Source organism: Accipiter gentilis, chromosome 29 (genome assembly GCF_929443795.1).
Source record: "Accipiter gentilis chromosome 29, bAccGen1.1, whole genome shotgun sequence".
In the NCBI taxonomy this organism is placed as follows: domain Eukaryota; kingdom Metazoa; phylum Chordata; class Aves; order Accipitriformes; family Accipitridae; genus Astur; species Astur gentilis.
In genome coordinates, this window is record NC_064908.1 from 3,563,995 (window position 1) to 3,576,470 (window position 12,476).

Below are 12,476 nucleotides of genomic sequence, written 5' to 3' on the forward strand. Positions count from 1 at the left end.
AGCTGGGGGAGATGCCCTGGCCATGCCACAGTCCCAGGACTGCCCGCATGTTAATGGCCTGTTAAGGAGCGGGACTGTACCTCCTGCACCAGCTGGGCTCTCACGGCTGCATTTCCCTCCTGTGCCCCCCAGGAGAGCCTGGAAAGCGCGCTGATGGGGACGCACCAGGAGCTGGAGATGTTCGGGAGCCAGCCTGCCTACCCGGAGAAGCTGCTGCACAAGAAGGAATCACTCCAAAACCAGCTCATCAATATCCGCGTGGAGCTGTCACAGGCCAGCACGGTAATGGGCTCCCCCTCCGCTTTGGTCCCTGGCTGTGGGACTGTCTCCCCCACCCGCCGAGATCTCTTTTCTCCCTTCCTGTTAAAAAAAAACCAAGAAGGGAAATCCCCCCAGCTGGCTGGGGATCCAGACAAGCCAAAGTCCCTCAGTGGGGACAAAGCAAATTAACCCTCGTGGTGCTGAGCTGGCACACGTGCCTGGAGCCGTATTAGCTCCTTCTTCTGCCTCTGGCTCCCCGGCACGGCTGTGCCTGGCGTGCCGTCAGCACCAGGAATTCCCATGGGCACAGCCTGGCTGGGGCACAGCAGAGCTTGTACCCCCCTGCTGCCACCCCTTCCCCAGCTCGGGGGGGGGGTCGTGTTGGGCGCAGCATCCTCGTGCTTTCCTGGCTGCTCCCACGCTGCGCTGGCCAGGGCTGCTGCCAGCTGGGGGAGAAACCTGCCAAAGACCCCCTAACCCACCCACCTTTCCCCTTCCCAGGCTTTGGCAAATAGCACTGCCGAGTACGAGACCCTGGAGAGCGAGGTGTCCGCCCTGCACGACGACCTCTGGGAGCAGCTGAACCTGGACATCCAGGTGAGTGGAACCCCACCGGCCTCAGGGTCCCCCAGCCATCCCCAGGGTCCCCCCACTAATCCCATGGAGGTGGAAACCCCCTGGTTCCTTCAGCCCTCTGCTCCCCCCAAGGAGCCAGTTTGCAAGTGGCTGCTCCACGCTCAGCCCTCCTTGCAAGGGCAGAGGGACTGGGGAACGGTGGGCACCTGGATGCAATCGAGAGCTGCAGCCCAGCGCTCCCCATGCTGCTGGGGCTCCGTCAGTTCCCCCCAGCCCACGGCGGGTGCCCGGGGGAACGGAATGATGGCTCCTGGCAGGAGACAAGTCATGGGTGTGATGGCTCAGACCCCCCCGGGCTGTGTGTCTGCCTCGGCTCAACACCCACAGGTCCCACGGCTCGGCTCGGCGCTGGGGTGCAGAAGGGCTGACAGCGGTGGGAGCCGCTCTGACCGCTGCCTTTTCTCCCCTCCAGAACGAAATGCTCAACCGCCAGATCCAGAAGGAGATCTGGCGGATCCAGGACGTGATGGAGGGGCTGAGGAAGAACAACCCGTCCCGTGGCACGGACACTGCCAAGCACAGAGGTGAGCAGGGTCCGTCCCTGCCCTTGCACAGCACAAACCCCGGTGTGCCGCGGCTTGGGGCATCCCCAGCGCCTGTGCTGCCACAACGCAGATGGCAGCACCCGCTCAGGGAGATGGAGGCCCCGGTGCACGCACTTATTTCTGCTTTTCTCCACAGTGGCCATTGGCCCATCGGGGACGTACAGCTCCAACAGCCCCGCCAGCCCCCTGAGCTCGGCCAGCCTCACCAGCCCCCTCAGCCCCTTCTCCCTCGTCTCCGGCTCCCAGGGTTCACCCACCAAGCCAGGACCCGGCGAGGTGAGTGAGCCCAGGTGTCCCTAGGGAGCCCTTTGCCACCATCGTGTCGCCAGCCTGGCTTGCAGGCTGACCCGAGCCCTTGCTCTCAGGGGACGGGTGGGCACCAGGCGCAGAGCACGGCTGCATTTCCCTGTGGCTCTGCCTGGGGGCACCATTTTGGCCATGCACGTGGGCTGTGGTATCCTCCGGTGGCATCTAGGTCCACGGTCCTTGCAGGGGCTGCGGCTGGGCTTTGCAGCCTTTGGGCTCCTGCATCAAGCAGCCCTGAAGGCTGAGAGTTGCTCAGCTCCAGCCTTTGGCTTCAGGACCAGCTCCTGCTGCCACCACAGTCCCCTCTCGCTGCCCTTGCTCGCAGTCCAGCAGTGCTGGTCTCGCCTTCATCCACATGAAGTTTCGGGTGAAGTCTGGGGGCTCCCCAACCCCACCTGGCTGTGCAGAGGTGATGCCAATGTCTCCCGGGGGCTGCCAGCCTCAAGCTCGGGAGCCCCTCGCTTGGGCAGCCCCCGAATCCTGCCCGGCCTCGCTGCCCTGGGGACGTGCAGCAGCGAGGGCAGCACGAGAGGTGGGAAGCACTGTCCCCCTCCGCACGGGGACACGGAGACCACGGAACCCTGGGGAGCGGCGGCCGGCTGCTCTCCTTCCTCCCTTCCTTGGCTCGACTCTTCCACTGTGTGTTGTCTCGATCTTTTTCTAACTCTGTCTTCCTTCCTGGCTCTCGGTGTCTCTGCTCTCACGCCTCATGCTCCTCTCCACCCCAGGAACCAGGCCCGCCTCGACCTCCCCTCCCCAAGTCCTACGTACCCCTGGAGTCTCCTCCGACCGTTCCTCCGCTCCCCGGTGAGAGCCGCCTCTGGCCGTACCCCACCTCCCCTTCCTGGCAGCAAGGCGGCGAGGCGAAGAGGGGACAGGTACCGAAACCTCTCCAGAGCAGCCCTGCAGCAGCAACAGCTCCGTCCTCTTCCTCCCCGAGACATCGAGCTGGCAGGGGCTGGGACAAGGCAGGCGATGGGGCTGCCCACCCTCTGCGTGGAGGTGGCACTTGGCTAGGGGACAGCAGCACGTGGCTGCTACCTGCCCTCTCCAAGGGCAGCAATGGGCAACGTCCCCACAGCAGCCTCACCGTGGCCCTCCTTGTCCCCTCCAGGTCCCCTGCACCCACGCATAGCACCCACTGTGCTCGCTCAGGACAGGGACTGGCTCCTCCTCGGCAGCCCCCGAAATTGCTGCTGCCCCCGGTATCAGCCCCTCTGCTTTGCTCTGCCCTCGCCTCTCTCGCTGTCCTTCCATGGCACCACTCCCCGCCGTGCAGTGCTGGCAAGCTCTGCCGATGGGGGTGACCCCCCCACCCCCCAACTCCTGCCCACCCAGGGAAAACCCAGATTTGGGAATTCCTGGTAATGCCTTGGCCATGCTCCCGCTGGGGGAAGGGGCCAGGTTTGGACACCAGGAGTACCACAAGCATCCTCGCAAGCCTGGGGGTCAGGATGCGTGCACGTGGGGCCTGGCCCAGCAAAGCAGCGGCCGTGCTGGGTCGGGAAGTGTTACGGACCCCAGCGTGAGCGCAAGTGGCGTCTCCAGCAGCCGTGCAGCTGCAGGGTAGCACAGTCCTGATCCATGGGGTATAAGAGGTGTTGGGATGCATGATCTCCATCAATAGCATAGGGCAGTTGAGGGGGGGCACGTTGGGCTCCTCAGCTTATTGCCGTACCCCTCCATTGTACCAACACCGTTGCAGCGGTGCCCGGGCCCTGGGCAGGCTGTACCCAGTGGGTGCAGGAAGGGCAGGACCTCAAAAATGGCCCTTTACTCACTCTCTGCTGCTGCACAGGGTCTGCCCTGACTTCGGCCCCTGTGGGACCCCGTACCCTCCTGCGGGCACGGGATCTTGCTGGAGCTCAGCACAGAGCCAGGGTGTCTGTCCCGTTCTGGGGCTCCCGGGTGCCACCTCCGAGCGGTGACAGGATCGTCCCCCCTGCAGGAAGCTTTTCCCACGCAGGAGCCTGTGCTATGGGCACGGCAATCGGTTCCCAACCCCGATGGGCCGGGGCAAGAGCTGCGGAGCCCTGCCAGCCCCTCTCCCTGCATGTTTGGGGTGCACTGGTACCGCCTGGCTAGTGTCTGTGTGTCCGTCCGCTCCCGGGAGTGTGTCCAGAGGCTGTATGTCACCCCACGGGCTGCAAAGAGCAGCGGGTCTGTCCCCAGGCAGAGCATGACCCTCAGGCAGGACGGGGTCTCACCGGGGACCTGCTTTCCCCCACAGCCCAAGACGAGCTTCGAGCAGAGCAAAAAAGAGGTGCAGCGACCGGCCGCCCCCGGGCCCCCAGCCGAGGGGCTCCTGCAGAGCCGGCAGGAGCCAGAGGCAGAAAAGCAAGCAGCTCTCAACAAGGGTACGGCACTGGGGCCGGCGGGTCCCACTCCAGCGGGCACCCTGTGCCTGCCAGGGGCACCCAGCATCTTGCTGGGACCTTGCCCTTGTTCCCCAGGGGGGGTTCAGCCTGGTGTTTCGGTTTGCTCCGCAGTGGGCATCGTTCCCCCCAGGACCAAGTCTCCGGCGGAGGAGGAGATGGTCCCTACGGTCGGCGTGCCAAGGAGGAGCGCCGGCGGCATGGCCAACGGGCTCAGCTCCCGGGTAGGGCTCGTGTTTTGGGGCTGGGGTGGTGGGGCTGGGCTAGCAAAGAGGGGGAGCTGTATTGCAGCCTGCAGGGCTGGGGCAGCATGTAGGGGAGCTCATTGCTGCATGGCTCCACATCTTAGCATCCAGCTCCTCGGGACCCCTTGGGCTATTTCGGTGCCTTTCCCACACCCCGGGAACAGGCTGAACACAACAGCCCGTTGCAGGGGGATGCAGCTATGGGCAGACAGGGCTGGACCCTGCTGCAGGCAGGGGTGCGTGACCCTGGGGCTGGGCTCTCCCCAGGAGAGACCAAAGAGTGCCGTGTTCGCCAACGAGACGAAGGTGAAGATGAGTGTGGAGGAGCAGATCGACCGCATGAAGCGCCACCAGAGTGGCTCAATGAAGGAGAAGCGACGCAGCCTGCAGCTCCCCAGCAGCCAGCAGCCCGACACTCCCGGCACGAAGGCGCCCACCTCCTACAAGGTGGTGAGTCCCTGCACCGGCCGCGGGGCTGGGGCAAACCGGCCTTTGCTTTGCAGAGTGCCTGAAGTCCCTGATGGAGCAGAAGGGACACTGGGGGCTGTGGAAGGGGACAGTGTGCCATCCCGGGGGGGCTCAGCAGAGCTGGGGTCCCTCGCAGGTGCGCCGGCACCGCAGCATCCATGAGGTGGACATCTCCGACCTGGAGGCAGCGCTGCGCTCCGATGACCCTGGCAAGGTCTACGAGACGCCCCAGGAGGAGATTGCCCGGCTGCGCAAGATGGAGCTGGAGCCGCAGCACTACGACGTGGACATCAACAAGGAGGTGAGGACGGGCTGTCCTGGGGGAGCTGGCAGCCTGGGCACGGGGCATCCTTATCTCCGCACCCTGCACCGAGGTGGGGGGGTCAATCCATCCTCCTGCATCAGTCAGGGTCCTGGAGACACTGGCTGTGCCCAGTCAGGGGCTGCCCTTGCCCAGGCGGGTGCTGGGAGCTGGGGGTGAGTGGGGCAGGTGGGTGCTGGAGTGGGGCCGGGTCCCCGGCGCTGATGCTCAGCTCAGCCCTTGCCACTGTGCCCAGCTCTCCACGCCGGACAAAGTCCTCATCCCTGAGCGGTATATCGAACTAGAGCCCGATACGCCACTCAGCCCCGAGGAGATGAAGGAGAAGCAGAAGAAGGTGGAAAGGATCAAAACCCTCATTGCCAAATCCAGGTGAGGCTGCTGTGCCGTGCCCACGCCGGCCATCCTGGGGTGCAGCCCACCACCCGCCTGCACCCCTTCCCCGGCCATCCCTGCAGGGTCTGTCCCGTTGAGGCTGGGCACGGGTGCTGATGCCGGGTGCTCTGCGCAGCCTGCAGAATGTCATCCCCCTGGGCGAGGGGGAGGTGGACAACCCCCAGGACCCTGAGACCCAGCTTCAGGAGCAGGAGAAGAGGATAGAGATCTCCTGTGCGCTGGCTGCCGAGGCCTCCCGCCGGGGCCGCATGCTCTCGGGTAAGGCACGGGGAGGGGGACACGGAGGGTCGGACCCTGCCAGCCCTGCGGGAGAGCAGACCGCAGGTAGCATTACGCACCGAACGGGCAGGTTGGGTGCAGTACTGGCTTATGGGATGGACAGGTAGCGAGAACAAGGGGCCAACAGGGGTAGAAGAGCGAGCTGCATCGGTCCTGGGGTAGGACATCCCTTTGCAGTGGGAGAACCAGCCAGGTGATGCCCGCAGCTGCCGGGGTCCTGCCTGCAGTGCCCAGGGCTGCCTTTCCCTGCGGCAGCGCCGAGGGTCGTCGATGGAAGAGCCACTTCGGCCAGGCACAGGTTTCAGCACCTTCTCGGAAATGTTCACAATGCTGCAGGATGGGAGCTCCGGGCCGTGCGGCACGCCGGTGGTGGCACGCCGTGCCCGAGCGAGCGTGGTGGCACGCGGTGCCTTGTCCATGAGGAGTCCTGTGGGAAGCTCACGTGTGCGCATCGCGGCCAGGCACCGCTGTGGCTGTTTGTCGTGACCGCGCTTGCTTCCCCCCTTCCTTCCTCTCCGTTTCCTCCCCTCCGCTAACCTCTCGCTGGGTCGCCTCCTTCCCCTCGCCGCTGCCGGCAGCTTGTGTTCTTCACTCCCTTCTCCCATTTCTTGTTTCCAGCTCAATGCGCTACCCCAAGCCCTCCCACCTCCCCAGCCTCCCCGACTCCACCGACCAACCCCCTCTCGTCTGAAACATCCCGGGTCGCCGACAACAGCCATTTTATGCGTGTCTGAGCCATGAAGTAAGCACCTCTTCTCTCGTACTTCATCCCATCCTCTCTCCATCCCGGGGGGCCGGGCGGGGGGTGCCTCTTCTGTGCCTGGCGTCCGTCCATCGCTGCTTGCTCCAGCTAACATCTCCTGAGCCACGTCAGCCCCGTCTGCTCCCATGGACCAAGCGCAAGCGTCCTCCAAGGCGAAGCCCCCCCCCCCCCCCCGCCCCCGGGCTGGGTCAGCCAGGGACCACAGTGTGGGCAGGGGGGGCTCAGCAGACTGCTGTGGGCATGGGGGGGCCCACGCAGGGAGCAAAAGGTGGGGGTAATCTCAGGGCCAGGCTCTGGAGGACGCCTGCCCTGGCACATCTGTATTGGTGGCTGCAGACCGGGGGGGGATGCAGCATCCCCCTGCTCGGTTGGAAAGTGCCCCCCAGGGAGCCGGAGGCATGGAGCCAAATCTGTGCTAGGTTTTCCTCCGAGCAAGGCAGGAGAGGGGTCTGTGGGGTGGGCGCAGGGTCTGCCCCATCGCCAGCCACCCCACGCATAGCTCAGCCCCGCTCTCCTCTCCCTCCAGCTCAAGCCCTGGCTGCTGCCGGCAACATCAAGTTCCACGGGGCCACGTTTTAGCGCCCTGACACGACACTGAACCTCTCGCCATCGTTTTTGGTTCTCCTGGACCCCCTTCCCTCCCACCGACGGCGAGACCACCCGGCACGGCTGAGCAGGGAGATGCGTCGCCGACACCACCAGCTGCTCTGCCCCATCCCGGAGGAGACGTGTGGGTGCTGGGAGGTTGTCCGCTGGAATGTGGTCCCCCAAGGAGCCCCCCCAGGCTGCCAGCTGGCATGGGGACAGATCCGTGGTGTCCTGGGCATCAGGCTTGTGTGGACGGCCGGGCAGGGGCATCTGCAGCAGCGGCCGCCGGCATAGCAGCCGTCTCCCTACCGGGACAACCCTGGGGGAGCGTAGGACTCCCTGGGCTCCCCATGCTGATGCGTTGGTCTCCCAAAGGTCTGCGAAGGGGCTCTTCTGGATGGAGACCGGCCAGTACCCACCTTGGATGGTGCTTCCACCTTACACTGGACCTGGATGCTCCATCTCTGCTCCTCGGGTACCTCTTCCCCCTCCCTGTGCCCTGAAGCTGCTTTTAGCATCCGTCTGGCTGGGGGTAGTCTCTGGCAGAGCCTGGCCTGTCTCATCGCTGCTGGCGCTGGTGGCTCAGCAGGAGGAAGAAGGAGTTTTGTTGGGGACAGGATGGATGGAGGTGGGACTGGGGGGGAGGGGATGACACAGGGGTGCCCAGAGGAGTGCTGTGCTGGGGGGTCAGGGTGGTACAAGGGCTGCCTGGGACACCGGTGCGCCGCTGGCACGGAGCAGGAGGTCTGGGCGAGGATGGGGACGTTGGACGGGAGCAGAGGAGCGGTGCGGGGAGCTGGGGTTCGAGGTGGGATGGCGAAGCTGCGGGCTTGGCCGGGATCCCTCTGCGGTGGATGGGGACGGTGACGAGAAGGGGAAGGGGCTTGAGGCCAGGCGGCGGCACCGGGGCTCGTCCTCAGCACGGGGAGCAGCACCCCGGCTGTCCCCCATCCCACCGTCGCCTCTTGTCTCAGCCCCTCTGAAAGTCTGGCACCGCATCTCACCCCAAGACCTTGCCATTGCACTCCAGACGCTTCGGTTTGTTTGGTTTTCCTGTAGCAAGTTTACCCTTTTCTTTAGCTTTCTGGAGGGAGAAAAAAAAGCTGGTTCTGCCTGGAAAAGTGGAATCCCAACACGAGGTTGTGCGGTTGGCAGGGCTGCCCCGACGGGGCTGGGACAGGCAAGGCGGATGGAGCGAGGAGCTAGGTACCGTCCATCCTGCAGCTATTTCCCTGCTGGCCTGATCCTGACACCCACCAGGACCCCTGCCCCGCACTCCCCCTTCTGCGTCCCCATCGCCCCCCGCGCACCCCATCTTAGCAATACTGGTAGGATCCCAGGAGTCCCGCTCCGCTCCCGAGCCTCCTGCAGCCCTCTTAGCTCATAAAGCTGGCCCTTTATTTTGCTATTACATGCCTTAATATATGTTTTATGGAAATTATACATTTATAATATATATCTATATTTGTTTTTCTCTTCTTTTGTGGGAGGTACTGTTTTGTGCTACGCTCTCTCTCTGCAGGGTTGTTGGCACCAGCCCTGCCAATGAGTTACAAAAGCAGATTCTTTGCCAATTTATCAGAAAAAAAAAAAAAGAAAAAACCTATTTAAAATATATATATTTTTTCTGCTTTTATTAAAAGCAAATTTATTTAAAATAAAATATAAAGAGACTGTAAGTTTTAAGAGATGATACATTTATTTTCCTGAGTGCAGCGGCGTGGCAGCCAGGGCGGGCTCCCCAGCTCATGTAACCGGGGCAGACCCCACTTACACCGGCTGTGGGGACACCGCCGGGGACGTGCCGGGGACCCCGGTGCACGGCTGTGGCCCATGCAGAGGCTGTGTTGCCTGGCGGGGAGCCGAGGGGGCACACAGACCCACAGGCAGCAATTCCTCCCATTTCTGGGGACCAGAGAGGATGAGGAGCATCCCAGTGCTCCTGCCCCTGGTGTGCCCGGAGCTGCCGGTGAATTCCGGCTCAGCTGTGCTGTGGTGGCAGAGTCTGAGCCTTCCCCAAGGCGTGAGTACAGCCTGGTGCACAGGGCCCCCATGGCTGCCATATTGTGGAACCTGGTGGTCATTATTTTGTTTTTTGGGTTTTTTTGTTTTTGTTTTTTTTTAAAAAAAAACTTAATTCTTAATTTTATTTTGGTTATTATTTTTCATAACACTTCATATACCAGTGACTTGTAACCGAGAAAGGATTTGCATTGGGAGGAAATCTATTTATGCACTGGGGAGGGTGGGAAGGGAGACATTTGTTTTCTGGGTTTTTTTGCTAGTGTTAGAGAAATAAAAGTATCTAAGAAACAACAAGGTGTCAGTGTCTTTTGTCTAGAGGTGACTTAGATAACAATTTTAATATTAGACTGAAGAGACGGTGGGTGAACGGCTACAGCATCTCAACCAGCAAGGAAGGCTCTCGCCTTGCCTGTAGCTTGCTCCAGGGCTGGTAGCACCTTCTCCTCCTCCTCCCTGTTTTGGGGGGGGGGGAGGGGGGGGTCATTTTCCCAGTAGGGTTTATTTTAGCTGTAGCTGCTCAATAGCCAGCTCTCTTGGAGGAATAAAAAAAAAAAAAAAAAGCATTTCTACTTGGCAAGTTTGTATAAAGCCGCGGAATAAAAGCAGCTGGTCTGTAAATGTGTGGAGCTGGTGCCTGCGGGACATGGATGGAGAGGTCTCCGTGGGGTGGCACGTGCCACACAGGGACCCTGGACTGGCCACAGGGAGCAGGTCTGGCTGAGCCATCGGCTCTGAACTGGGCAGCAAACCCCGGGGGCCAGGGCTTGCCAGAGTCCCCCTGTCCCACGGGGCAGCCTGGTTGTGAGCAGGGACCGTCCCTGCCCCACACGCTGCACCGGTGACGATGCTGCGGGGACCTCTGCGTGCAGCATCCAGCACCGTGCGGGGCTCAGGGTGTCCCAAATACCGCTCAAGACACCCCAAGGCACACCATGGCTGCGTGCATCTCCCTATTTTGGGGATTTCTCCAAGCCATCCCTTCCCAGGGAGGACATGCAAGCTGGGGGCAGGGAAAGCAGGACCAGGCAGGGACCCGCAGCCACCAGCCCCTCCATATGTCACCCTGCAGCGATGCCCGGTCACCATGTTGTCCACCCCGAAGGAGGTGGCTGCCGCCGTGGAGCAGGCGCTGCCGTTAATGATTTGCAGGATGACGTGGGGACTAAAGGCCTTTCCAAGGGTCACTGCCGGGGAGGCATGTGGAAGCAGGGCTCCCCTCGCCCAGCCTCGCCGCCGGCAAGATGGTGCCTCTGACCGACTGCCAGCGTAAGCGGGTGGGCAGATTTGGGGTGGCCGCGTCCCGGCAGCGATGCCCATCCCTGTGGGACCGGGGCGTGCCGTGGGGATGCTTTGCAGCACCCGAGGCAGGGCTAGAGGCTGCTAACTGGGGTCATCAGGGAAGGGAGAGGGTGCAATGGCAAGCCCCATGCTGGGGTGGGGGGACACGGTAGGAGCCCTGCTGGGATGCGGGGACCAGGCAGGGCTGCGTGTGGGGACCAGCACTGGGGTCCTGCAGAGCCGGGTTTGCCCTCAACCTCTGCCTCAGGTCTGCATTGGGAGCAGCAACTAAGGAGGTGCCTGGCTCCTCCGGAGAGCATCGCCAGCCTCTCCCACCGGCTGCTTGCACCGACACCCTTCATGCCAGTGTTCAGAAAAATCCTGGAGACAACCTTCCCATTTATTTTTTTCTTTGTGGTTTATTCTTTCTCTGGCAGCCCAGAAGAGTTGCTGGGGTACCTGACAGTCTCCCCAGGGTTTGGGCAGGTGGAAAGGTTGTTTCTGAGCTTTGGAGACTAAGCCAAAGCATATTTCTGGGAGGGAACAGGCCAGGGAGGTGCCAAGGAGAGCAACTGCAGCCCAAGGTGGGACCGTGAGCCCGAGGCCCCATCTCAACCCTCCTCCCGTCCTTTGCAGGGATCGGCGTGGGACTGGTTGGCTTCGGCCTCTTCTTCGTCCTTTTTGGGATGCTCTTGTATTTTGACTCGGTGCTCTTGGCCTTTGGGAATGTGAGTACGGTGGGGCTGGGTCTCCCTGCAATAGGCTCTGATGCCAAGGATGGAGCAAAGGGTCTGTCTGGGCAGGGCTTCTCTGACCCGCTCTCCTTCATCCTCCCAGATCCTCTTCCTCTCCGGCTTGGTCTTCATCATCGGCTTCAGGAGGACCTTCACTTTCTTTTTCCAACGGCCAAAGCTGAAGGGCACCAGCTTCTTCATGGGAGGGGTCCTCATCGTCCTCATGCGGTGGCCTCTCCTGGGCATGCTGCTGGAGGCTTACGGCTTCATCACCCTCTTCAGGTCCGACCCACGGCTCCTGGCTCTCCCGGCATGGCATGGCTGCCTCGAGCCGGAGAGTGGGAGCTGGCTGATCCTTGTGCCCTGCAACCCCGGGCAGAGCCCCCCGCTGCTCCCATCCTGGCAAAATCCTGGCACAGGGCTTAACAGAAACTTTTGTTTTGATACAGGAGTTTTTTCCCAGTGGCTTTTGGGTTTTTGGGTTCGCTGGCAAACATCCCTGTGCTGAGCAAGGTGAGCAGGGCGCGTGGGTACAGTTCGCACGGGCTGATGTGACCCTTGGGATTTGCAGTCCTTGGATGACATCAATCCCAATCGCTGTGGTCGCGACCAGGCAGGGAAGGTCGCCGTGGTCTCTCTGCAGCCCCCCGAGGATGCAGTGGAGGATTTTCCTGCTAATCAGGATCTGTCCCTGTTGCAGCTCTTGCAGAAGGTGGGAGACAGCAGCTCCATGGTGTGACCTGCGAGACGGGCTGCATCGCTGGAGACAGGATGGCATGAGCAAGCCCTGGGTCCGGCTTTCCCATGGTGAGCTGCCACCTTTCTCAGCCCCAGGACCCTCAGCGCTGGCCGGAGCCACCCCCGCTGCAGGGATGGTGCCTCGCTGCCCCATGGGGCTACCACAAGCATCTCCTGAGTGAGGCTCCGGGGACCAAACGCTGTGCCAGACAGGCTTCTGGAATTAGCGTTATTTTATTCTTTCTCTCTTCCTGTGTTGAAAGATTTAATTAAAAAGTGCGTCTGAGACCGAACTCAGACTGTGCTCCTTTCCTATGGCTCAGGGCTCGCTCCAGCTCTGGTACTTCTTCGTGTCACCAAAAGGCACAATGGCCATGGCTGGAGGTGGCAGAGGGACCTTCTGGTCACTGTGGCCTTCAGTTGCCCTGGCCATGAGCCCCAGCCAGCTCGGGCAGCCCTGGCTCACAGGCAGTGGCCGTGGCACTGCCTTCCCACGCGTCCCGCGGGGATGTGGCCTGCG

At 62.2% G+C, this 12,476-nt stretch overlaps 2 protein-coding genes across 8 annotated transcripts in view; both read left to right on the plus strand.

The window, feature by feature from the left end:
• The window catches only part of PLEKHA6 (pleckstrin homology domain containing A6), a 52,192-nt gene extending 42,898 nt beyond the window's left edge, over nucleotides 1–9,294 (plus strand). For all 7 annotated transcript variants that reach the window (XM_049831837.1, XM_049831835.1, XM_049831836.1 and 4 more), the window contains 13 exons: nucleotides 133–282; nucleotides 763–858; nucleotides 1,310–1,421; nucleotides 1,579–1,718; nucleotides 2,477–2,626; nucleotides 3,979–4,105; nucleotides 4,238–4,347; nucleotides 4,636–4,818; nucleotides 4,973–5,137; nucleotides 5,394–5,527; nucleotides 5,667–5,809; nucleotides 6,449–6,572; nucleotides 7,120–9,294. In XM_049831837.1, coding sequence (XP_049687794.1) covers nucleotides 133–282; nucleotides 763–858; nucleotides 1,310–1,421; nucleotides 1,579–1,718; nucleotides 2,477–2,626; nucleotides 3,979–4,105; nucleotides 4,238–4,347; nucleotides 4,636–4,818; nucleotides 4,973–5,137; nucleotides 5,394–5,527; nucleotides 5,667–5,809; nucleotides 6,449–6,564 — 1,626 coding nt within the window. In that variant the 3' untranslated portion in view covers nucleotides 6,565–6,572; nucleotides 7,120–9,294. The remainder of the gene's footprint in view (nucleotides 1–132; nucleotides 283–762; nucleotides 859–1,309; nucleotides 1,422–1,578; nucleotides 1,719–2,476; nucleotides 2,627–3,978; nucleotides 4,106–4,237; nucleotides 4,348–4,635; nucleotides 4,819–4,972; nucleotides 5,138–5,393; nucleotides 5,528–5,666; nucleotides 5,810–6,448; nucleotides 6,573–7,119) is intronic.
• Nucleotides 9,295–10,412: 1,118 nt separating this feature from the next.
• Nucleotides 10,413–12,233, plus strand: GOLT1A (golgi transport 1A). The gene is made up of 5 exons (XM_049831891.1): nucleotides 10,413–10,472; nucleotides 11,121–11,212; nucleotides 11,322–11,500; nucleotides 11,668–11,731; nucleotides 11,919–12,233. The coding sequence occupies exons 1-5, from the start codon at nucleotides 10,448–10,450 to the stop codon at nucleotides 11,955–11,957; spliced, it is 399 nt and encodes a 132-aa protein (XP_049687848.1). The 5' UTR covers nucleotides 10,413–10,447; the 3' UTR covers nucleotides 11,958–12,233.
• Nucleotides 12,234–12,476: the final 243 nt, after the last annotated feature.